Source organism: Gekko japonicus, unplaced genomic scaffold (genome assembly GCF_001447785.1).
Source record: "Gekko japonicus isolate JY-2015 unplaced genomic scaffold, Gekko_japonicus_V1.1 scaffold182, whole genome shotgun sequence".
NCBI lineage: Eukaryota > Metazoa > Chordata > Lepidosauria > Squamata > Gekkonidae > Gekko > Gekko japonicus.
The window spans coordinates 1,140,649-1,163,204 of NW_015173128.1; the positions used below are offsets into that span (position 1 = coordinate 1,140,649).

The 22,556-nt window shown below is 53.0% G+C and overlaps 1 protein-coding gene across 3 annotated transcripts in view; it reads left to right on the top strand.

The window, feature by feature from the left end:
- The window catches only part of SPECC1 (sperm antigen with calponin homology and coiled-coil domains 1), a 134,530-nt gene that overhangs the window by 5,100 nt on the left and 106,874 nt on the right, over nucleotides 1-22,556 (top strand). For 2 of the 3 annotated variants that reach the window (XM_015422065.1, XM_015422067.1), the window contains exon 2: nucleotides 7,668-7,803. In XM_015422065.1, coding sequence (XP_015277551.1) covers nucleotides 7,668-7,803 — 136 coding nt within the window. Of the gene's footprint in view, nucleotides 1-7,667; nucleotides 7,804-16,735; nucleotides 16,841-22,556 lie in introns of those variants that run through there. The other variant, XM_015422066.1, reaches the window with a different exon arrangement.

Here is a 22,556-nt window from a genome sequence, read left to right on the forward strand (position 1 = left end):
CAGCAGGAAGGCAGGGGGCTGATGGCTTGGATGGCAAGCTCTCCAGGAGCCCCAGGAAGGGCCAATGCGGTCAGGTGCTCAGCAAGGAGACCTTAGTTTTGACTGGTTTCAGACCCAAACCTCCCTTTTGGGGGAGTGCTTTGGGAGGCTGGCATTTCTGGAATCGTGAGGGTTTCCTGCCAGTTTGGTGTAGTGGTTAGGGAGCGCGGACTCTAATCTGGGAGAACCGGGTTTGATTCCCCACTCTGCCACGTGCAGCTGCTGGTGTGACCTTGGGTCAGTTCCAAGTTCTCTCAGAGCTGTTCTCTCAAGGGCAGTTCTCAAAAGAGCTCTCTCAGCCCCACCAACCTCACAGGGTGTCTGTTGTGGGGAAAGGAGATTGTAAACTGCTCTGAGACGCCTTCGGGTCGCGAAGGGGGGGTGTATAAATCCAGTCTCTCCTTCTTCTTCTTGCCAAAGATTCTGGGCAGTTTGTCTCTAGAGCTACTGGGAGCCACAAGATGAAGCTCCCCCCCCACACACACACTGCATTTGGGGTCCCCTTATGTTTAGGAGGACACATGCAAGGTGCTGGATTAGAACAGGGCTGTCTCTGTTGCCCCCCCCCCCCCGGCACCCTACGCAGGGCCTGGAGCAATCTGAGTCCCTGGACTGTTGTGCCCTGTTGTCATCCCCTCCTGGTGACCCCAGTTCTGTCCATGTAAGAGAGAGAGGCATTACTCAGTGGATCACTTCTGTGTCTTTTTGCTTATCATTTGGGATCCTGGGGGGGCCGCGGGAAGTGCTACCAAGTTGCAGCCGGCTTATGGCAGCCAGGGCTTTTTTTTTTGCAGAAAAAGCCCAGCAGGAACTCATTAGCATAATAGGCCACACCCAACAACAGAAACTCATTAGCCTATCAGGCCACACCCCCGACAGCACAGCTCATTAGCATATTATGCCACACCCCCATGCCTTCCCTTGGCTTGCCTGGGCAAGCCCCCCCTTGAAGGGAAGGGAAGGCCAGGGAAGGCACAGGGAGTCATTTAAATGCCTCCCCAATCCTTCCAGGGGGCCCCCTGGCCTGCCCACCTTTGAGTCGCCGGGGTGGGTGGGTGGTCACTCTCCAGGCCTTCTGTTAGATCGCCGCTAACAAAGATCCGGAGAGTGATTTCAGCAAAGTGATCCAGCTTTATTGAAGTAACAAACAAGCACTTAAACGCATTCATAACCAGAACAGATTAACATTGGGAGCTAGGCTCCTTTTAAACATTCCCAGGCTAACATAGCCACGCCTATTTACAATTAACAACCAATGAGGTTGTGCGGATAAGGACCAATGAGAGTTCTTCCCGCTTGGGGAATTGGTAGAGTCCTGATTGGCCGCTGTTGTGAAGCGACCAATAGCAAGTTCGCTCTGAGGAGCCTTCCATCGGCTCAAGCTTAACATGGGGGCTTAATGGAACGATTCATGTAGCTGTTTCCAATACACTACACCTTCCCTCTGTAGCCACGCACAGAGAGGGTTTGGTTGTAGTGGGCGTGGCCAACTCTGAAGCCAGCCGGAACTCCGTTCCTGTGCGTTCCTGCCCCAAAAATAGCCCTGATGGTAGCCATGTAGCGTTTTCAAGGCAAGAAGCAGACAGTAGTCATTTGCCACTGCCTTCCTCTGCGTAGCAACCCCGGTCTTCCTTGTTGGTCCCCATCCAAGGACTAACCAGGGCCGACCCTGCTTAGCTTCTGAGATCTGATGAGAACAGGCTGGCCTGGGCCATTCAGGTCAGGGACGACAAACAGAGGTGGCTTTGCCGTTGCCTGCCTCTGCCTCAGGACCCCGGACTTCCTGGCTGGTCTCCAGCCCCGTAGCTAAGGGTTTTTTTGGGAGGGGGCCGGGGGAGGCCGGGAGCTAACCCAGCCCAAGGCATCTCGCGATCCACGCTGGAAGAAGGCGCAAGCACTGGATCACGCCCTCCTTGGACCTCCAGGTCACTCGGCTGCGGTGCACATGTGTGGAGGGAGGTTGGGGGAGATGTTCTGCATGCTCTCTTTCTCACAAACATGCACACTGGGGAGGGGGCGCATCTACACGGGCACGCGCGGTGGCGGCTCCCTAACAAAGGCAATCGAGGGATTGTTCCCGAAGCCCCAGAAGGACTTCCCGGTGGCCGGAGCATCCGCCCGCTCAACTCCCTCCCGGCTTTCCCCGGAGGGATCATTGCTCCACAAGTGCCCGGCAGTCTGAGCGCGGCCCAGAGCGGCATCCTAAGGAGCTGGCACGGCTGGGCTCCGTTGTCAGGGTGGGAGGGAGTGTGGCGGCCCAGACTTGCGGAGCTCCCGAGGGGGCGCCCGGAACCGCCGGGAGAGCTCTGCGCCCCGGAACCCAAACGCCTCACCGGGAGGGAGGTGGCCCAGAAGAAATGCTAGGGGGCTGCTGGTCTCCCATCCAAGTACTAGCCAGGGCAGACCCTGCTTCGCTTCTGAGATCTGACGGGATCGGGCTTGCCTGGGCCACCCGGGTCAGGACTTCAGCCTGGGGGAGGGGAGAATTCAGGCTATGCAGTGACACACACACACACCCCAGCCTGACACCTGGAAACCCTGTTCCATCTGCTCTCCCCTTCTCTCACTCCAGATTCTGAGCTGTTTCCAGGGATGGACCACATGCATTCCTGTCTTCATTTGCAGTCTCAAGAGCTGGAAGATGTGAGGAATGTACCTAATTGATTGCACGTTACCAACCACAGAAGCTGTGTCCTTTCTCAGGGAAGGGCTGTCATGATAGTTATTCCAGTCACCATCAAAAGGAGCCCAATTTATCAAAGTTTGTAAACTGGGGAAACCATCCCGCCCCCCCAAAAAAACCCTCAACCCCAGATGTTGAATTCTGTGCCCCCAGCCTTTTTTCACCACGCTGGCATGCCACCAGTCTCTCCCCATCCACAATTACTAGAATCTAGTGGTGGCTCAAGTGGTTAAGACGCTGAACTGCAGGCTGTGGAAGGTCAGTAGTTCAGCAGTTCGAGACCCGGGTGCCGCATGACGGAGTGAGCTCCCATCTCTAGTTCCAGCTCCTGCCAACCTAGCAGTTCGAAAGCAAGAAATTGCAAGTAGATAAATAGGTACCACTTCGGTGGGAAGGGAACAGCGTTCCGTGCGCCTTGGTGTTTAGTCATGCCGGCCACATGACCACGGAAACGTCTTCGGACAGCGCAGGCGCTTCGGCTTGGAAACGGAGAAGAGCACTGCAACCCTAGAGTCGGATTCGACTGGATTTCGAGCGAGGGAAACCTTTACCTTTACTTTTAGCTTTAAGATAACATCCACCGGGGTTCTCAGGCCGTGGAATTTTCTGTCTGAGAAAGAAACCCGGTGCTCATAGCATAGCGTCTTTTGATGAAAGGAATGCAGACAGCCCAGCCCAGGTCCAAAAGTGTGTATGTTGGCAAAGCCCATTGAGAGGGTCCTTTCCCCAGAGCCTACCTGCATCCAGAACACTCTGGAAGATTCTGAGAGTCCTTAATGAGAGCCTGGAATGGCCAGCTGCCGGCACCTATAGACGCTCACTCTGAAGAAGGTGTACTTGGGAGCTTGCAGGTTTGATGTTAAATACTGGGTTCTAAACGCATTGCAGTGATCAGCTCTGGTTTATTAAGTGATTTCAGCAAACCACAAGCATGCAAACACCACACCCAACACACATACCCATTCCCAGTGATAGGCTATTACACCTCTTATCTATTGGTTAGTTCCAGGATCCAGGCGAGCTATTGTTCTAGAGAAGTAAGCTCAGCCCGTTCCAGGTACAGTTTGAGGAATGGCTTTGGCTCAATACATAATGTTTGAACTGAGCTGGGAGCTGGCGGTGAGAGACCGGAAGTGGATCCGGTGCAGCACAGAGTCCACCGGGTGGCCGTCACAATGGCGAAGGGGGCTCCCCACTTCTGCAGCCATCGTAGCAGGGCGGCTGAAGGTTCTGCGAGGCCAGTTAGCTCTGTTTATGACCCCCGTCAGCATAAGGACCCATCCAGGCCTTTTGCAGGTTTCTTTGGTGTAGTGGCTAAGTGCGTGGACTCTAATTTGGGAGAAGCAGGTTTGATTCCTCACTCCTCCACTTGCACCTGGCTGGATGACCTTGGGCAAGCCGTAGTTCTGATAAGAGCTGTTCTCGAAAAAGAACAGTTTCTGTCAAGAGCTCTCTCAGCCCCCCCTACCTCACAGGGTGTCTGTTGTGGGGAGGGGAAGGGAAAGGAGTTTGTAAGCCGCTCTGAGACACCTTTGGGTAGTGAAGGGCAGGGTGTGAATCCAATCTCTTCTTCTTCTTCTTCTTCTTTGCCGATTAAAACCTCTCAGGTCCATTTCGTTCAAGGCAAATCCCAGGGAGCTGAAAGAAGTGGCAGCACAGCTTTTCTCGGAAGAAGTCTCACTGGACAATGTGTAGCTCTGTCTCAAACTTGCCTTTTTTGGGGGGTAAAGTGATGGGAGGAGGGGCAGAGCAACTCCAGACTCATCTGGGTAAGACATCATTCCTTGACCCTTTTCGATCATACTTAAGGCCTGGTAACGGGGTGGAGGCGCCATTAGTTGCACTGGCGGATTATCTCTCGCCAGTGCAATGGGTAAGGGTAATGCTTCCCTTTCTGTCCTTTGAGATCTGTTGGCTGCTTTTGATACAGTTAAGAACATAAGAAGAGCCCTGCTGGATCAGACCAACCGTCCATCCAATACAGCATCCTGTCTCACACAGTGGCCAACCAGTTCTTCTGGGTGGCATGGAGGACAGGACCTTCCCCTGATGTTGCCTCCTGGCACTGGGATTCAGAGGTTTACTGCCTCTGAACATGGAGGTTCCCCTCAGTCACCATGGCTAGTGGTCATTGATAGACTTATCCCCATGAATCTACCTTTGGTTCTAATATTTAGTTGACTGGTTTAAAACAGGAAGTTGTCCTCCATTGGTTTTGGCCTTTGGCAAAGACCCAGGGCTGCCGATACCAAGGCCCAGTTCTTATAGCTTGTGCTCTTCAGTATTTCTGTGGATTAGATCAGCCCCAAGCTTTGCGGTCGGTTGTCATCCGTACAGTTTGTTTCTTAATGCTTGCGATCCTAAACAAGTCTCTGGATGCGGTGGTGAGGTGCCTCCGGGTGAGCAAACTGAATTCAGACAAGATGGAGGTGATGTGGATCAGGGAGCACAGATATTCTTGGTGGGAGCAGGAGCTCATTGGTTTGGGGTGGGATTCAGCCGACCCAAGTCAGAGCAGGTGAAAAGCCAAGAAGTGCTGCTGGGCCTGGCATGGTGGTCTCTGGGATTCTTCCCTCCCACTCCAAGTCAAAAACTCTGCAGAATGACTTTGTTCCTGCCAGCTCTTCTCGGCTGAATCCAAAATGGGATGGTGCTATTTTTGCATGGTCTTGTTTCTGGTCGCAGGAATACTGGAAATGGCGACGGGCTGTTCTGCCTGGCTGTAGTTGTTTCAGTTTGGGTTTGATTGGTTTCCTATGCATGTTATGCATTTGTTGAAGGCATCTGTAGGGCCTGCCTTTCTCAGACGACTGGAACCCAGATAACGTTTTTCAAATAAATAACTAGATAAAGGTAAAGGTTTCCCTTGCTCGGCAGCCAGTCGAATCGACTTTAGGGTTGCGGTGCTCATCTCCATTTCCAAGCCGAAGAGCCAGCGCTGTCCGAAGACGTTTCCGTGGTCATGTGGCTGGCATGACTAAACGCCGAGGCGCTCGGAACACTGTTACTTTCCCACCGAAATGGTACCTATTTATCTACTTGCAATTTCTTGCTTTCGAACTGCTAGGTTGGCAGGAGCCGGGGCCAGAGACAGGTGCTCACTCCCTCACGCGGCACTTGGGTCTCGAACTGCCAAACAACCGACCTTCCGGTCGCTGCAGCTCAGCGTCTTAACTTCTGAGCCACTGCGGCCCCTCAAAATAGCTAGATAGATGTGTTCAGGATCCTGGGATGCTCTTGTGCTGTCCCACAGACCATTCTCTTCCCCCACCCCACTGACATCCCCGGCAGACATCCCGTCACCTTCGGCAAGCAAGGACATGATCTAACTTATTTATTAGAAAGCTTTATGAACCTCCTTTCCACAGAGTGCTTAAGAACTTACACAGTGTATTACAATTAATTTTTAAAGTAATTTATGTCGAGGAGAAGCATAGATAATCAGGGGTCATTTTGTAGAAAAAGACGTGCAGGAGCTAATTAGCATAACTCATTAGCATAACTTATTAGCATATGCCACACCCCCTGACATCACTGGAAGTGTGTCAGAAGGCAACACCCACCGCTCAGGCTCCACTGGACTCTTTTGGATTGCCAGCTATTGGGGGGGGGGGACGTGCAGATCTGTCTTTGCAGAGGAGGGAGAGCTTATACCTGAAGGCGGGCCAGAGGGGGGGGGGCTCTGCAACACCTGGCTGCTTCTTTCTCCTTATGGCCTGACTGAGGGCTGCTGGGAGTAGGGGGTGGGGCTTGTTGCATGTGCCCGCCCCCTGGGATCCTTACTGCCGGAGCTCCGCTCCTGCAGGAAATGACCCCTGGATAAACTATTATTAAAAGTAGCAGCTTGATAAACAAGTGCTTAACACACGTTTTCACAGGGGTCCCTACAGCAGCCCTGTGAAGTAGGCCAGTATCAGTATTCTCATATTGCAAGTGAGGGATTTATTGGGTTAATTTTTTTAAAAAAGGATCATTTGCCTCGGAAGCACAGAAGCTTTATGTCGTATCCCCGATCCTCCACGTTTCCCGGTTCAAACAAATGACAAAGATGATCTGACTCCAATGATAAGAAGAGAAAGAAATTTTACTTACAAAAATAGAAGCGCATCTTACATGATATGTCCGTGTAGATACATTTAACTTATTGTGAACAGATTAACTTCAGAAAAGTTGATTTGCTACAGCTCCGAGCCCAGGTAAGAGAGAGAAGAGAGGTCCTAAATAGGATGAAAAAACAGGAGGCAATCAATGGCCAAAGAGGCTGAATATCTAGCTGATGGCGCCATCTGCCAAATGTACCCCAGTGAGAGAATTCTCTTAACCTTTTCCCTCCAAGATCCTCTTTGCATGCAGAGTTACAATATCCAACAGAATTTAGGGTGAAAGGGGACTGCCTTGCCTTAAGGCCACTGAGTGAGTTTGTGATGGAGGCAACATTTGGATCAACAGCTGTTCGGACTGTAGCTCATTGTCTTAGTGCTGCTCTGATAAAAGTCTGGAAAGCAAACTGGCCATCCTTTGTGCAAATAGCAAAAGGGACTGTGGAGACCAATGTTCCCTCTAAGCAGTGGAATGTTGCGAGCAAAAATTCTACCTTGTGAGCTCCTGGTATTAAGGTTGTGAGTGAGCAATTTGGCTACTGCGTAAATTAGTTTGCTCTGGAGCCATCCTTCCTGAGCTAAGACAAAAGTGTATGAGACAGAGGCTAAAAAACCATGAGCTAGCTCACACTAACTCAGCTTAGGGGGAACACTGGTGGAGACTGCTTAAAAAGACCGTGCAGGTGCCAGCACTGAGGAGGCCCTGCTCCTCACTGGAAGATCATGATGCGTGAAGCCAGAATTTAATCCCTAAGCCTTGAGCAAAAGGGGGGAAGCATGGGTTCCCCGAGGGGTGCTGCCTCCTGGTTTGCAAACTTGCTGATGAGCTTCTCTTTCTCTTGTAGCTGAAGCGGGCCAGCAGCGAAGACATGCTGACGAAGCCGGGGGTCATGGCAGCCTCAGGAGGCTCCCGGCTGAAAAAGACGATTACAACGGGGGCCATCTCGGAGCTTGCGGGGAACCGGCTGAGGCCTGTCTCAGGTAGGGTAGTGCCGAGACGCAAGTTACTCCCACCGGGAAAACTAAACCACAGCCGTGGTTCCTTCTGCCTCCTGGAAGTGTGATGGTTGGGGAGCGGGCATCTGGCATCCCGGTGGTCTGGTTTGGTCTGGTTGGTGCTAGAAGACTGGCCACATGGCGGGGTGGCTTCTAGAACGCCTATTTTTCAACTGCGTATACCATAGGGTGATCCGTATGGAGACTATTAGTCCGCTCTTAGAAAGGTTTCCTGGTAGATAAATAAAATTAAACTTGATTGCCTCCTGTCCGACAGGAACCATCAGACAACAAGGCAGGTGGCTAGATTTTGTGCCCAGGTTTGCAAGGAGCGTAAAATGCATGGCAGTTAGATTTTTCTAATCTTTTATCTAAATTATACACAAATTTTATGGTTGTCTTATTTTATCCCTATGTTATAGTCACAGATTTTTAAATCTGAGTATGCCACTGTTGGTTTTATCTCATATTTATTATTCAAATGTTTTTTATGTAAAATGATTGAGTGCACTGGTCGTTGACTGTAACAGTAAATTTGATTGATTGGTGGGGTGGCTTCTAGGGTCCAAATACTAGCCAGAGTCAACCCTGCTTAGCTTCCAAGATCTGATGAGATGTGGCTAGCCTGCGCTATACAGGTCAGGGTTCATTCATCTTGCACGGGGTTTAAAAATCTTACATTTCCCCCCTTTGAAGAGAGATTCAGGTGGGTAGCCGTGTTGATCTGAAGTGATACAATAATGTTTGAGTCCAGGGGCACCTTTAAGACCAACAAAAGTTTAATTCTGGGTATAAGGTTTCGCATGCACACGAAAGCGTATACCCAGAATTAAACTTTGTTGATCTTCTTCGTGGTCTCTTGTGCATCACACTTATGGGATCCAGTGCGCCCTCGCTGGTCCGATCGGTGTTGTACAAAGCTCACAACGGGATTTTCACACCTCCAGCACAAGCATGCACGGGAACCCCACTGCGCATGCCGAGAAGGGTGGAGCGCGGACATCCCGCCAGTTCCTTCTGACCGCTGTCAAGTCAATCAGTCGAAATAATCAATACTGAAAGCAACAGCAGTGGGGAGGGGAGGGCGGGTGGTGTGACTGCACAGATGACCACGAAGAAGATCGGTAGTTGCAGGCAAGCAACCAGTTTATCTTCTTCGTGGTCTCTGTGCATCACACCTATGGGGGAGTAAAAAGCAGTGGCTCAAAGGTGCCACTGGACTCAAACTGAGTTCCATTCACCCTTTGAGCATATATCTAGGTTGGCCACCAGGTGGTGCCAACAGCCTTTACTTCATGCATCTGATGCTGCCGTCTGGAGAAGATTAAGCTAGTATTGGCCTCTGGCGGTCTTTTAAGATGCCACAAAACTCCTGCTAGCAGCAGACAACACAGCTGCCTCACTGCAATGTGGAGTCTAAACACAAATACGCAAGGAGTTTTCACACTGTGGGAATTTAAAAATCAGGATTAAGGGGTGGTGTGAATGCCCTCCTGTCTAAAGGGACACCTGAATTGAGCTGCCCATCAAGTTGGTGGCGGGAAGTGCCCTCACGTCACAGCTGACCTACGGCAACCCCATGGGGTTTCCAAGGCAAGAGACGCTCAGAGGCGGCTGGCTGTGGCCTGCCTCTGTGTAGTGACCCAGGGCTGTCCAGGGCTGAACCTGATTGTGTGGGTGCCGAGTGCCATCAAATCGCTTCTCACTTCTGGTGACCCTATGAATGAATGACCTCAGAACATCCTATCATTAGCAGCATTGCTCATGTCTTGCAAACTGAGGTCCTTTGTGGCTTCCTCAACTGAGTCGATCCATAAGGAGGAAGGGTATCTTGGGCTCTTCCCCCCCCCCCAGTCGAGACTCCTGTGGTTCATGGTGCTCACAAGGGGAAGGCAAAGAGAGAAGTTATTGTCTCTTCTCCAGGATGGCCATTAAGCCACTAGCCGGGCAGTGTTCCCTCTAAGCTGCGTTAGTGTGAGCTAGCGCACAGTTTGTTAGCCTCCGGCTCACACATTTTTGCCTTAGCTCAGGGAGGATGGCTCCAGAGCAAACTAATTTATGCAGAAGCCAGTTTGCTGGCTCACAACTTTGATGCAGTAACTCACGAAGTAGAATTTTTGCTCACAAGACTCCACAGCTTAGAGGGAGCATCGCCAGCCATGTTCTTCCATCAAAGAATGGCTCTTGTTACTTATGAGCCAGCAGTGGCACTGGGAACTGTGGGCATTACTCAAGGCCCCTGGGGCACAGAGAAGGGAAGGGTTGTGCCGGAGGAGGCCTTGACCTCTCTGCGCTTCTGCCTGCTTGTGTTTGGTGCCAATTTGGTGTAGTGGTTAGGAGCGCAGACTCTAATCTGAGAGAACCAGGTTTGATTCCTCACTGCTCCACAGGCAGCTGCTGGTGTGACCTTGGGTCAGTCACAAGTTCTCTCAGGGCTGTTCTCTCAAGGGCAGTTCTTGAGAGAGCTCTCTCCGCCCCACCTACCTCACAGGGTGTCTCTTGTGAGGAGGGGAAGGAAAAGGAGTTTGTAAGCCACTCTGAGACTCCTTCGGGTAGTGACGGGCAGGGGATAAATTCAATCTCTCCTTTTCTTCTTCTCTTCCAGCAATAACATAAAAATATTTTTTAAAAAGCTCTAGCTAGTTGAGCCAGGAGGAAACAGTCTCTGCCGTTTGTTGCCGTTTTTTTTTTCCCGTTCTTCACGCTTCTAGCTTCTCCAAAACGTGTGGGGTGTTTTTTTAAAGAGAAACTTTCCTGACCAGTTTAATCAGCAGTCTAAATTTCCCATAAATTGTTAACAGTCCGCATGAGACCTGAGGCAAAGACAGTGATCCCCTTTGAAGGCCAGGGGAGCCTCCCCACCACCACCTCCAAGCCCTGCAGATGTCAGAGTCTGACGGGGTCTGTTTCTTAGGATCCTCACATCAAAGGAGAGCGCCGGGGCCTCTGACCGGTCACCGTACCTTTTGGCTCCCTCCGACTGGCCCCTCCTCCTCCTGGTGTGAAAGAGCTGATGGGGGGGGGGTGAGGTCAGCCTGCTGGAGACCAAAGGAGGTCTCCCGGGTGGGATTTAAAGGAGGAACCGTTTCGCCTGGTTGGGGAGGGTGGCTCACAGTGCTCTGGAGGCAGAATTTCCGAAAAGACGCTGGGGCTCAAGCGTGCCTGGATGTCTAGGGTACTCCCAATTTGCTTCTAGAAGAGAAGAGATTGGCTTTATACCCCATGGCCCTTCACTACCCAAAGGAGTCTCGGAGCGGCTTACAACCTCCTTTCCCTTCCCCTCCCCACAGCAGACCCCCTGTGAGGTAGGCGGGGCTGAGAGAGAAGAAGAGATTGGATTTATATCCCACCCTTCACTACCCAAAGGAGTCTCGGAGCGGCTTACAACCTCCTTTCCCTTCCCCTCCCCACAGCAGACCCCCTGTGAGGTAGGCGGGGCTGAGAGAGAAGAAGAGATTGGATTTATATCCCACCCTTCACTACCCAAAGGAGTCTCGGAGCGGCTTACAACCTCCTTTCCCTTCCCCTCCCCACAGCAGACCCCCTGTGAGGTAGGCGGGGCTGAGAGAGAAGAAGAGATTGGATTTATATCCCACCCTTCACTACCCAAAGGAGTCTCGGAGCGGCTTACAACCTCCTTTCCCTTCCCCTCCCCACAACAGCCCCCCTGTGAGGTAGGTGGGGCTGAGAGAGCTCTTTCAAGAACTGCCCTTTCAAGGACAGCTCTTATCAGAACTATGGCTTGCCCAAGGTCATCCAGCAGGTGCGAGTGGAGGAGTGGGCAATCAAACCCGGTTCTCCCAGATTAGAGTCCGCGCACTTCACCACTACATCACAGCTGGCTCTCAAGGTGCGAGTATTCACCTTTAAAGTCTGGGGCCGGCGTACCTGAAGGACCGCCAACTCCCAGATGAGCTAACCCCACCATTATGCTTCTCTTCAGGGGGGCTGTCATCTGAGTTGGGACATGTGGCATCCTCTTGAAAGGGCCTTCTCGGTCATGGAACCCAAACTGTGGAATTCCCTCCCTAGAGAAATTCATCTGTCCCCCCCACCCCCTTGGGTGAAGATTCCTTGTTCAGTCTGGCATTCCCTTCCCGACCCTCCTTCATGTTCTGTGTTATGTATACGGATTTTTAAAAGTTTATTTTTAATGCCTTTTTAACTATTTGCCGCCTTGAGAACTCCAACTGGGTGGGAAAGGCGGGATAAAAGTGTTTTTAAATAATAATTTCCGACTCCCAAATTCAATCACTGGGCGGTGGTCTAGTTGGTTGGTTAACCCTTCCTTCCTTCCTTCCTTCCTTCCTTCCTTCCTTCCTTCCTTCCTTCCAGGCGTCTCGGGGATCCATCCTTCACGCCCTTCCTTCCTTCCTTCCTTCCTTCCTTCCTTCCTGGGGTTTGGGGCATCCACAGTTCACCCCTATTCATTTTATCCCCACAACAGCCCCAAGAAATGTTGAATTGAGAGCGACTGACCGAAGATTCTCTTCTGAGTTTTTAAGCCAAATGAGGATTTAAACCTATAAAATACCTCTGTGGGCTAATATAATCTTTCAAGTAGTCTGAGTCTCCTGGCTTCCTTTACCTCCAGGGGGTGCTGTTCTGTAGGAGAGCTTTCTCCTCTGGCTGGGAGAGCAGAATGCGGCCAGGAGAACAGGGTCCCATCTTGCCTGGTGCTTTGTGGTTTCAGTCCGTCCCTCCCAGCTGGCCAGTTTGGTGTAGTGGTTAAGGGTGTGGACTCTAATCTGGGAGAACCAGGTTTGATTGCCCACTCCTCCACTTGCAGCTGCTGGATGACCTTGGGCAAGCCATAGTTCTGTCAGAGGTGTTCTTGAAAGAGCTCTCTCAGCCCCAGGATGTCTGTTGTGGGGAGGGGAAGGGAAAGGAGTTTGTAAGCCACTCTGAGATGCCAAGTGAAGGGCGGGGTATATACCCAATCTCCTCCTCCTCTTCTTCTTCTTGTTAAAACTAACACACTGGACAGGTCATTTTTGTGTCACCTGGCTGCAAAATGGGGTGCATGTCTTGACGGCATAAACATAGCATGAAAAGTGGTTGGTTTTAATTTTTGTTTAAGATGTGAAAAAGAGCAGTTTCTGTCAGAGCTCTCTCAGCCCCACCTACCTCACAGGGTGTCTGTTGTGGGGGAGGAGAAGGGAAAGGCATTTGTAAGCCGCTCTGAGACTCCCTTGGGTAGTGAAGGGTGGGGTATCAATCCAATCTCTTCTTCTCTCTCAGCCCCACCTACCTCACAGGGTGGCTGTTGTGGGGAGGGGGAGGGAAAGGAGTTTGTGAGCCGCTCTGAGACTCCCTTGGGTAGTGTAGGGCGGGGGTATAAATCCAATCTTCTCCTCCTCTTCTAGAGATCTTGCTGGCTCTGAAGCCGATTTTGGGCCTCTGGTGATCAAGACCTGTCAAGTTCAAACCGGCATGCATTTTAAGCTATACTTGAGTTCTGCCCTCTCCTTAGACATTCTCTTGTTGACCTCTCTATCCTCAAGCTCTATGATTGTGTGCTGACAGTATTCTGCTGACATCATGGCAGCTAAGCCAATGAGGAGGACCCGTCCACAATAAGGAGGAGGCGGGTGAAAGTTTTTATGTAATAAGATGCCGGCCATGCCATTGGATAAAAAAGCAGGGGCTCCGTCTTCCCGCCAGTGCGCTAACTTGGGATCCCCCTAATCAATAGCAATTCAAGTTGATGAAGTAGCTGTTTGACTGGCCCCGGGGAGCCTTTCCAACCCATGTGGCTGGCTCTCTGGGGAGTCCCATAATGAATCCTCCTAAGAGGAGGGTGTTTTCCGCTCCAGTGCTGCTAGATGCATCCCGTTTGGTTTCAGTGGCTGTTTTCTTTATATCCTGTCTGCTGTTTGTTCGATCTGGAGCGCTCAGAAATCTCTCTGGCCGTCTGGTTGAAGACACAATGTGCATGCAAAGTGCAAGCGATTTTCTAACGCTCCGTGCCGAGTCTGAAGATTCAGACTTTTGAGTACACGTGTGGGTGGCGAGCTGAAATGCCAGGCCCTTTCCAGTCCTCCTGCCTTGGCAGGCTGGAGATGCTGACAGCTAAATGGGTCCAGCCGTTTAGAAAGAGAGCAGAGCCGTGAAGGTGCCCAAGGGGACTGGGACCAATGCTCCCTCTAAGCTGTTTGGTGTAGTGGTTAAGTGCGCGGACTAAGCCAGTTTGGTGTAGCGGTGAAGTGCGCGGACTCTAATCTGGGAGAACCGGGTTTGATTCCCCACTCCTCCACTTGCACCTGCTGATGTGACCTTGGGTCAGTCACAAGCTCTGGCACAGCTGTCCTTGAAAAAGAGCAGTCTGTGTCAGAGTTCTCTCAGCCCCACCCACCTCACAGGGTGTCTGTTGTGGGGAGGGGAAGGGAGAGGAGTTTGTAAGCCGCTCTGAGACACCTTTGGGTAGTGAAGGGCGGGGTATAAATCCAATCTCTTCTTCTCTTCTTCTGTGGAGTCTTGTGAGCAAAAATTCTACTTTGTGAGCTACTGGCCTTAAAGTTCTGAGTGAGCCATTTGGCTGCTGCATAAATTGGTTTGCTCTGGAGCCCTCCTCCCTGAGCGAAGACAAAAATCTGTGAGCTGGAGGCTAAAAAAGCTGTGAGCTAGCTCACACTAACTCAGCTTAGAGGGAACACTGAAGTCTGGGACCTCCCCCGGCCACCTTCTGGGGATCCCATCCCTGCCACCGGCCAGCCTCGCTCTTGGCCCAAGACCGCAGCACAGCCAACGGTGTCCCCCATAAATACCCCAATGAGGTGAAAGATCAGCCTTCCTCCACCTCCACTGCATGAAATGTTCATTAAGAACATAAGAGCCTTGTTGGATCGGACCAGTGGTCTATCTAATCCAGCATCCTGCCTCACACAGTGGCCAACCAGTTCCTCTGGACGGCCAACAAGGCACAGAGGCCAAGGCCTTCAACAGAACATCAGAGGAGCCCTGCTGGATCAAACCAGTAACCCACCTAGTCCAGCATCCTGCCTCACACAGTGTCTGTGTGACAGCCAACAACAAGGGCCGTAGAGGCCAAGGCCTTCCCCAGATGTTGCCTCCTGGCTCTGGGATTCAGCAGGGTACAATGCCACAGAGTCCGTCTTCCAAAGGAGCCATTTTCTCCACTGATCTCTGTCCTCTGGAGATCAATTTTAATAGTGGGAGATCTCCAGGCCTCATCTGGAGGTTGGCAACCCTAGGGACATAGGATCTCACATTCTCTAGGGATCCAATGGGGGATCGTGGATCTGTTTCCTGGGGCCTCTGTGCCTGGCACCTGTGCTTGCACTGGTATATATCTCAATAGTACCAAAAATGCCATGAGACTCCTATGCTCTCTCCTCCACAGTGAGCCAAACTGGGGTGGGAGTGAGCGCTGGAACTCCTCTCCCCCCCCCACCCAGAGCACGTGCAGGAAGGAGGCTTCCCGGGCGGAGTGGGGATTGGAGCCTGGGCCCAAGGTGCTAATTGCTGCACCACCCTGACTCTCGCTAACTGTTTAATTAAGTATTGTTAATTTAATTGGCGAGAGGTGATTACAGTTTTTCTGATTCATTTAGCAAGATGGTCCTTAGTTTTTTTTAAATGAAGAAAAACATTAATGTAACTGCTTGCAAAGCCTGCCAAGTGGGAAGAGCCCTGGCTAATAATGCTTTTCTCCATCTCTCCGATGTTGGAAGAGCCAGTGTGGCAGAGTGGTTAAGAGCGGCGGACTCCAATCTGGAGAACCAGGTTCAATTCCCCACTCCTCCTCCACAGGAAGCCAGCTGGGTGACCTTGGGCCACTCACAGTTCTTTCAGAGCTCTCTCCACCCCTGAAAACAAGTCTAGTTCTTCACCTTAGCACAACGCAAAGAGCTAGAACTTGCAGCTGCCAGACAATCCTAGGATCTCTTGGCCATACAATAATTACTTAATTTCTGATGTTGGATGGAAGACCTGTGCTAAAGAAACATGCAGGCATTATTCTAAATATCCTATGCAAATACATGCAGAGTTAATTGACTTAAGCCCCAGTAACTGATTTCTGCAGTTCCTTCCTTTTCATTGTTTTAAAAACCAGCCTTTAGCTCCTTTTCCATGAAAGACAGAAGGGCAAACCTGGCAAGGATTTTGTAATCTGTTGCACTACAGCAGCTTTCCACTGAACCTGCATGCACTGGGATGAACGACTTGAGCATTTTTTTGCAACGGTTGCAGTCCTAAGAACCTTTTCCTGGGTGCAAGCCCCACTGAATAAAGTGACCGTTCCTTCTGAGTAGACCTGCTTAGGTTGGTTCCTGGTGTTTTCTTTAAAAATTCAAGCGTGCCCTTTCTGTCTGAAGGCAGCACAGGGCTAACCAAACTATCAGGAAATGTCCAAGCTTTGGGTTCCTAGAACTCTACTTGGGCCTGGACTTTAGTTACAGAAGGGAAGGAGAAGGATGTTTCAGGCGACGATGAAGCAGCCCAAGGCCTGCTTTTCTTTCCAAGGGAGACCACGAGGCCTTGCAACTTTGATTTCTCTCCAACTTAATCTAATTGCCGCTCCTGTCCTATCGAAGAGTGCTGCAAGCTACAGTCACGACCCGCCCCGACTTTGCGCTTCATCCTCAGCCTGAGCCAACAGTCGCCGAAGCGTTGTGTCTGCAGCCGCGGGGAGACCATGGCCTCGGCCTGGTCGCAAAGGCGCCCCCGGGATTGGTGCCGCCGGGCCCGGGCCGCAGGCGCCCCCGCCGTCGGTCGCCTGCCTCCTGACGGACGCGGCCCGCAGTTCCGGCTGCCGCCTTCCGGCTCCCCGCGCTCCCGTCGCCCGGGCGGGCGAGCCTCATGGGCACGAGGGAGGAGGGCCGAGCGTGCTTCCGTGCGGCGGCGGCGGCGGCGGCGGCGGCAGCCTTGCCGGGCGCTGCTTCTTGCTGCGGGCAGGAGAGGAGGATGAGGAAGCGGCGGCGCCAGCAGCAGCGGCCCTAGCGGGGCGAGCCAGCGAGGATGGGCAACCAGCCCGGACGACCCGAGGAGCCGGAGCCAGGTCTGTGGGCGGCTGAGCCTGGCCTCGCCGGGCAGGTGTCTCGCCTTGCGCGCCCGCCGGGGACTCCCCGGCTTGTCGTCTCCTTCGGCCGGCTGCTCCCGCTTTGCTTGCGGCCGGGGCGGAGCCGCCCCCTGGCTCGGCGGAGGCGCTCCTCCAGCCCGGGCCACGCCGCAGCGGCCGGCAAAGAGCCGGGCGGAGGTCTGGGGACGGGCAGGGCAGGGCGAGGGCGGGCCCGCAGCCGGAGACGCTTGGTTCCCCGGGCGCTCGGCGCTACGCTGGCCAGGTGGCGCCTCGCCTGGCCTGGCGGGCATCGGACCAGGGACACGGCTGGGAGGCTGCCGGGCAGGTGGCGAAGGAGAGCCGGAGCGGGTCGCCACTCCCCCGGCAACGCTGCCTGGGGGGACCCCCGAGTGCCCCGCCCCTCCTTCCCTGGCAGCTCTGGTGCCAGAACCAGCGGTGGCACTCGCGGTGGGGGGTGGGGTGGGGGCTCAGGACCGTTGCCAGGCCGGCAGGAAACGCCGCGCTGCGCCGCCTTTTGTGCGGATGTCCCCGTGTGTGTGTGTGTGTGTGTCCCCGCCCCATTCCGCCCCATTGTCCTGCTGGAAGCACCGTTATGCATGCGAACTAGCCTGGGGGGCGGCGGGAGAGGGGCAGAGAAGAAAGGGGGCGCGGGGGTGTGTGTGTCTCCTCTCGGTTCCCAGGAGCAGAGCGGCAGCGACTGCCCAGGCGAAGGGGGGTTAGCTTGACTTCGCTGGGCTTCTCTGGTGTGAGCACATGTGCTTGTGTCCCTGCCTGGCTTGGGCACGGAGATGGTGGGTCGGGTTGCCAGGACCTCCCTGGCCACCAGAGCGGATGGGGGTGGGTGGGTGGGCAGGTGGGGCTGCCAGTTTCAGGTTGGGAAACTCCTGGAGATCTGGGGAGAACCTCAGTGGGGTACAGTGCCATCCAGCTCACCCTCCAGAGCAACTGTTCTCTCCAGAGGAACTGTTCTCTGTAATCTGGAGGTGAGCTGTAATTCCAGGGCATCCCCAGATCCCACCTGGAGGCCAGTATCCCTAATTGTGGGGGGTTGAAGTGTGCTCTTTTTTGTTTGTTTGTTTGTTTTGCTGTCAGTTTACGATCCTGTGGGGTTTTCAAGTCAAGAGATGCTTCAGAGGTGGTTTGCCATTGCCTGCCTCTGAGTCACGACCCTGGTATTCCTTGGAGGTCCCCCATCCAAATACTAGCCAGGGCCGACCCTGCTCAGCTTCTGATGAGATCAGGCTAGCCTGGGCCGTCCAAGTCAGGGCCAAGGGTGCATATTGAAAGGGGATGTCTGGATTGGTCCTTTAGTTAGGAGCGCCCCCCATTTGGGGAGAGGGGTTGACTCTCTTTGAAGAAGTTTCAAGCGTGAGTGAATTGGATGGTCCTTCCCTCTTGGAGAGGCTCCTTGTCATCTTTGTAAGCCTTGTGCTGCCCCAGCTCTGAAGCATCGGCGTCTTAAGAAAAAGAGGCTGCGTTTATCCTCCTCTACACTGGCTGGTTCATGGCGTTAACTCGCCCCATGCGAGGTGCTCCCATCATTTCCTGGGTCTGCGCTGCCACCAGTCTTGTCCAAGCCAAGAACATAAGAACGTAACAGAAGCCATATTGGATCAGGCCAGTGGCCCATCCAGTCCAGCACTCTTTCACACAATGGCCAAAGCCCAGGTGCTGCACCTTTCGAGAGGCTTGACTCACCTGGCCGGCAACAGCGCAGACCCAAGGGGGTGGTGGTGGCAGTTACCTTCTGGGACACTGATGGATGAGAACCTTCCAGTCCGCTGTGGTGCATCAGCCTCCTCCTTGAGTGTAGCCAAGAAGCCATTCAGGTGCCTTGGCCAGAAAACCGGACTTGGTTGACTCCTAGAGTTTTGCACCTCTGGCGCAGCGTACCCAGCATTTGCTCCTTTTACCTGGATGCTGCGTCAGTGGAAAGCTTCTCACAGGCCTCCTCTGATCTTTGCAAAATGCAAATGGAGGTGCTTTTGAGGGCTGCAGTGGGCCTGGACCGTGGGCTAACTTTGGGGGCCCAGCAGGCGTCCCACCCACCTGTCCTCTGGAGCTGGTCCTTTGCCGAGCTGCCTTAAAAACATCACGAGTTTGTCTTTTTCAGCTCTTTGCTTACTTTAAAGGGGTGGGAGAGAGGAGAGCTTACTTGTTTTCCTCTTCCTCGTTCTTCCTGTGCGCTCCCCCCAATTTCTCCCTGGCCCAGTTCATCTTCCTTGGTGGTGGAAAGTGCCACCAAGTCACGCTGACTTATGGCGACCTTGTAGGGTTTTCATGGCAAGAGACGTCCAGATGTGATTTGCCATTGCCTGCCTCTGCGTAATGACCCTGAGTCTCCTTGGTGGTCTCCCATCCAAGTACTAACCGGGGCTGAGCCTGCTTAGCTTCTGAGATCTGACGAGATCGGGCTAGCCTTACCACCCGAAAAATACTCTGCTGATGGGAGAGGTCATGGTGAGAAACCGATGGGCTTTGGTTTCTTCTCTGGTTCTCCATCACGTTGACCTGATCAACTTGTTATAAATGATGGAAGCTCCATTTTAAGATGTGTGTCTCCCCCCGCCCCTTTTGGGGAAATGCACCTTCAAGTGTCGCCTTCTTCCTCCACTCCCCCCCCTCCAAGTCATAGTACCATTTAACGGCAATGTTTCCTACGTGGTTCACATATTTTAGCTGTGTCAGTTTAGTGTAGTGGTTAGGAGCATGGAGAACCGGGTTTGATTCCCCGCTCCTCCACATGCAGCTGCTAGTGTGACCTTGGGTCAGTCACAAGTTTTCTTGAAGCTGTTCTCTCAAGAGCAGTCCTCGAAAGAGCTCTCTCAGCCTCACCTACCTCACAAGGGTGTCTGTTGTGGGGAGGGGAAGGGAAAAAGAGATTGTAAGCCACTTTGAGACTCCAAGTGAAAGGCGGGGTATAGATCCAATCTCTTCTTCTTCTTGCAACAGCCATCCTGAAAGGTAGGCCAGTAAGCATTGTTGCCATGTATGCCCATGAGGCTGGGTGGTCTGAGGCTTGGCTTGAGGGTCGTAATATGAGGTCAGGGGACTTGGATGAGAGTTGACCTTCGCAGCTCATTCTTTGGACCGCCCACTACTCAGCACCTGCATGGTGTGATCATGGATCCCGGGCTTTGGTTCACTTCCACGCTTTGTTTATGCTGCTTTGACAACAGATGACTCCTACCCCGTGCTTTTACCTTTGGGTTGGACTGACAATGAAAGGGGCTTGCTGGATCTGGCCAAAGGGCCGTCTGGTCCAGCGTTCATTTTCTAAGCTTCTGGGCAGGCATGCAGTTTACCCCCAAACATCTGTTTGGAGGTAGGTGGACTCTGTATGTTGAGCAGCGGTTTTCAGGACAAGTGTCACACTGTACTAAATGTTTTGCAGAGTTGGATAAATTGTTACAGACTGTGGCCTATTGCTGAAACTGGGAGTCCTACAGTGTAATTTTTGCATCATTTAATGTGTCCTGTTAATACCGATGCTTTGTTTCAGTTTGGTTTCTAGACTTCTGGTTAGTTCTGCAGCCCTAATTCCTGTGGCATTATTCATTGAATGTCCCAGTGTTGATTGTACAGACTCACTCTTTGTAATCCTCCTTGAGCCCAAGTGAGAAAGGTGGACTGTAAAAAATGTAAATCAATACAAACAAGAGAGGAGCAGAGGTGGTTTGCCATTGCCTGCCTGTGTGTAGCAAGCCTCGACGTCCTTGGAGGCCTCCCATCCAAGTATTAATCAGGGTCCCGATCCATAAGAACATAAGAGATGCCAATGTTGGATCAGGCCAAAGGCCCATCCAGTCCAACACTCTGTGTCACACAGTGGCCAGAAATACCAGGTGCCATCAGGAGGTCCACCAGTGGGGCCAGGACACTAGAAGCCCTCCCACTGTTGACCTCCCCCCAAGCACCAAGATGACAGAGCATCACTTGCCCCAGAGCCCCTATCTATACCTTGTGGCTAATAGCCACTGATGGACCTCTGCTCCATATGCCTATCTAATTCCCTTTTGAAGCCATCCATGCTTGTAGCCGCCACCGCCTCCTGTGGCAGTGAATTCCAAGTGTTAATCTCTCTTTGGGTGAAGAAGTACTTCCTTTTATCCGTTCTAACCCGACCGCTCAGCAGTTTCATGGAGTGCCCACGAGATCTTGTATTGTGAGAAAGGGAGAAAAGTACCTCTTTCTCGACCTGCTCTGTCCCATGCATCATCTTATAGACCCTGCTGAGGTTTCCAGATCTGATGAGGTCTGATGATGATCAGATCCAGGTCAGGGTGCTGAGAATAAGCTCTCCTTACAGAAAAGGTTGACAGCTCCTGGTGCAGATGTTCCGTTCAGCTACCATGGCAGGCTGACCAGATGCACTTCTGTGAGGGCCAAGGTGGTGTCATGGTTAAGAGTGGCGTCCTCTGATCTGGAGAACCGGGGGGGTGGGGTTGATTCCCTGCCCTCCCCATGAAGCCTGCTGGGTGACCTTGGGCCACAGTTCTCTCAGAGCTCCCTCAGGCCCACTTACCTTACAAGGTGCCTGTTGTGGGGAGAGGAAGGGAAAGGCGATTGTAAGCTGCCTTGACACTCCTTAGGGTAGAACCAGTTTGGTGTAGCAGTTAAGTGGTTAATCTGGAAGAACTGGGCTTGATTCCCCACTCCTCCACTTGCAGCTGCTGGATGGCCTTGGGCAAGCCATAGGTCTGGCAGAGCTGTCCTTGAAAAAGAGCAGTTTCTGTCAGAGCTCTCTCAGCCCCACCTACCTCACAGGGTGTCTGTTGTGGGGAGGGGAAGGGGAAGGAGTTTGTAAGCCCCTCTGAGACTTCCTTGGGTAGTGAAGGGCGGGGATATAAATCCAATCACTCCTTCTTCTAGAGAAAAGCGAGGTATAAATATCAGCTCTTCCTATTCCTCCTCCTCCTCCGAAGGTCTTAGGTGGCAGTTGCACACACAGTTCGTGCTGGGTGCCTGTCCTTCCTGCCCCTGGGACCCCCGCGCAGGCTAGAAATGCTTCTGTTTTCTGCAGACGGAGAACTAGGGGTACTTGTGCCAATGTTGCTCCTCGGAGTACTCGTACCAGTGTGCCCATGCGTCAGTCTCAAAGTCTGCTCGGCTGCCCTTCCTCTCCCCAAACCTTCGCCCAAACTGGGATGAGTCGAAAGGGCGAACCTGGGGTTTAGGTGTGCCGGTCCCTCCAGGGGGTTTTTGGAGACGCCTGTCATGTCGGAGAGTGCCAGAGCAGCTGTAGAGAGAGGTTGCCCCCACGGGGATGTTCCAAGGCAGTTTGGAGCACACATCCCAGCCGCTAGCTGCCCCACGCCCTGTCCCCGGCCCAGACGCCCAGCACTTGTTTTGCTTGTCTCAGAGAAACGAGGGCATCCTCCTCCCGGAGGGCGAGCCTCGGCTTCAGAGGGCTGAGCCGGGCGGTGTCTTCTCTCTCTCCTTCCCAGGAACCTTTGACGGGAAACGTCTGAGCCCTGGCCGGATCGGGCCCGTCTCAGCCAGCATTCTGTCTCCAGCGGCGGCTGACACCAGCTGCCTCTGCACCAAGCCCGGCCGCCTTCCCTGTCCCTGGCACGGAGGCCGAGCACAGGGGGGCTTTCCCACTGAGCCATCCTTGCTGGGGTCGGGGATGGGGGAGAGTCTCTGTGCTTGTCTCATCCCTTCTGGTTCGGTTCAGGGCCGGTGGCCGCCCGCC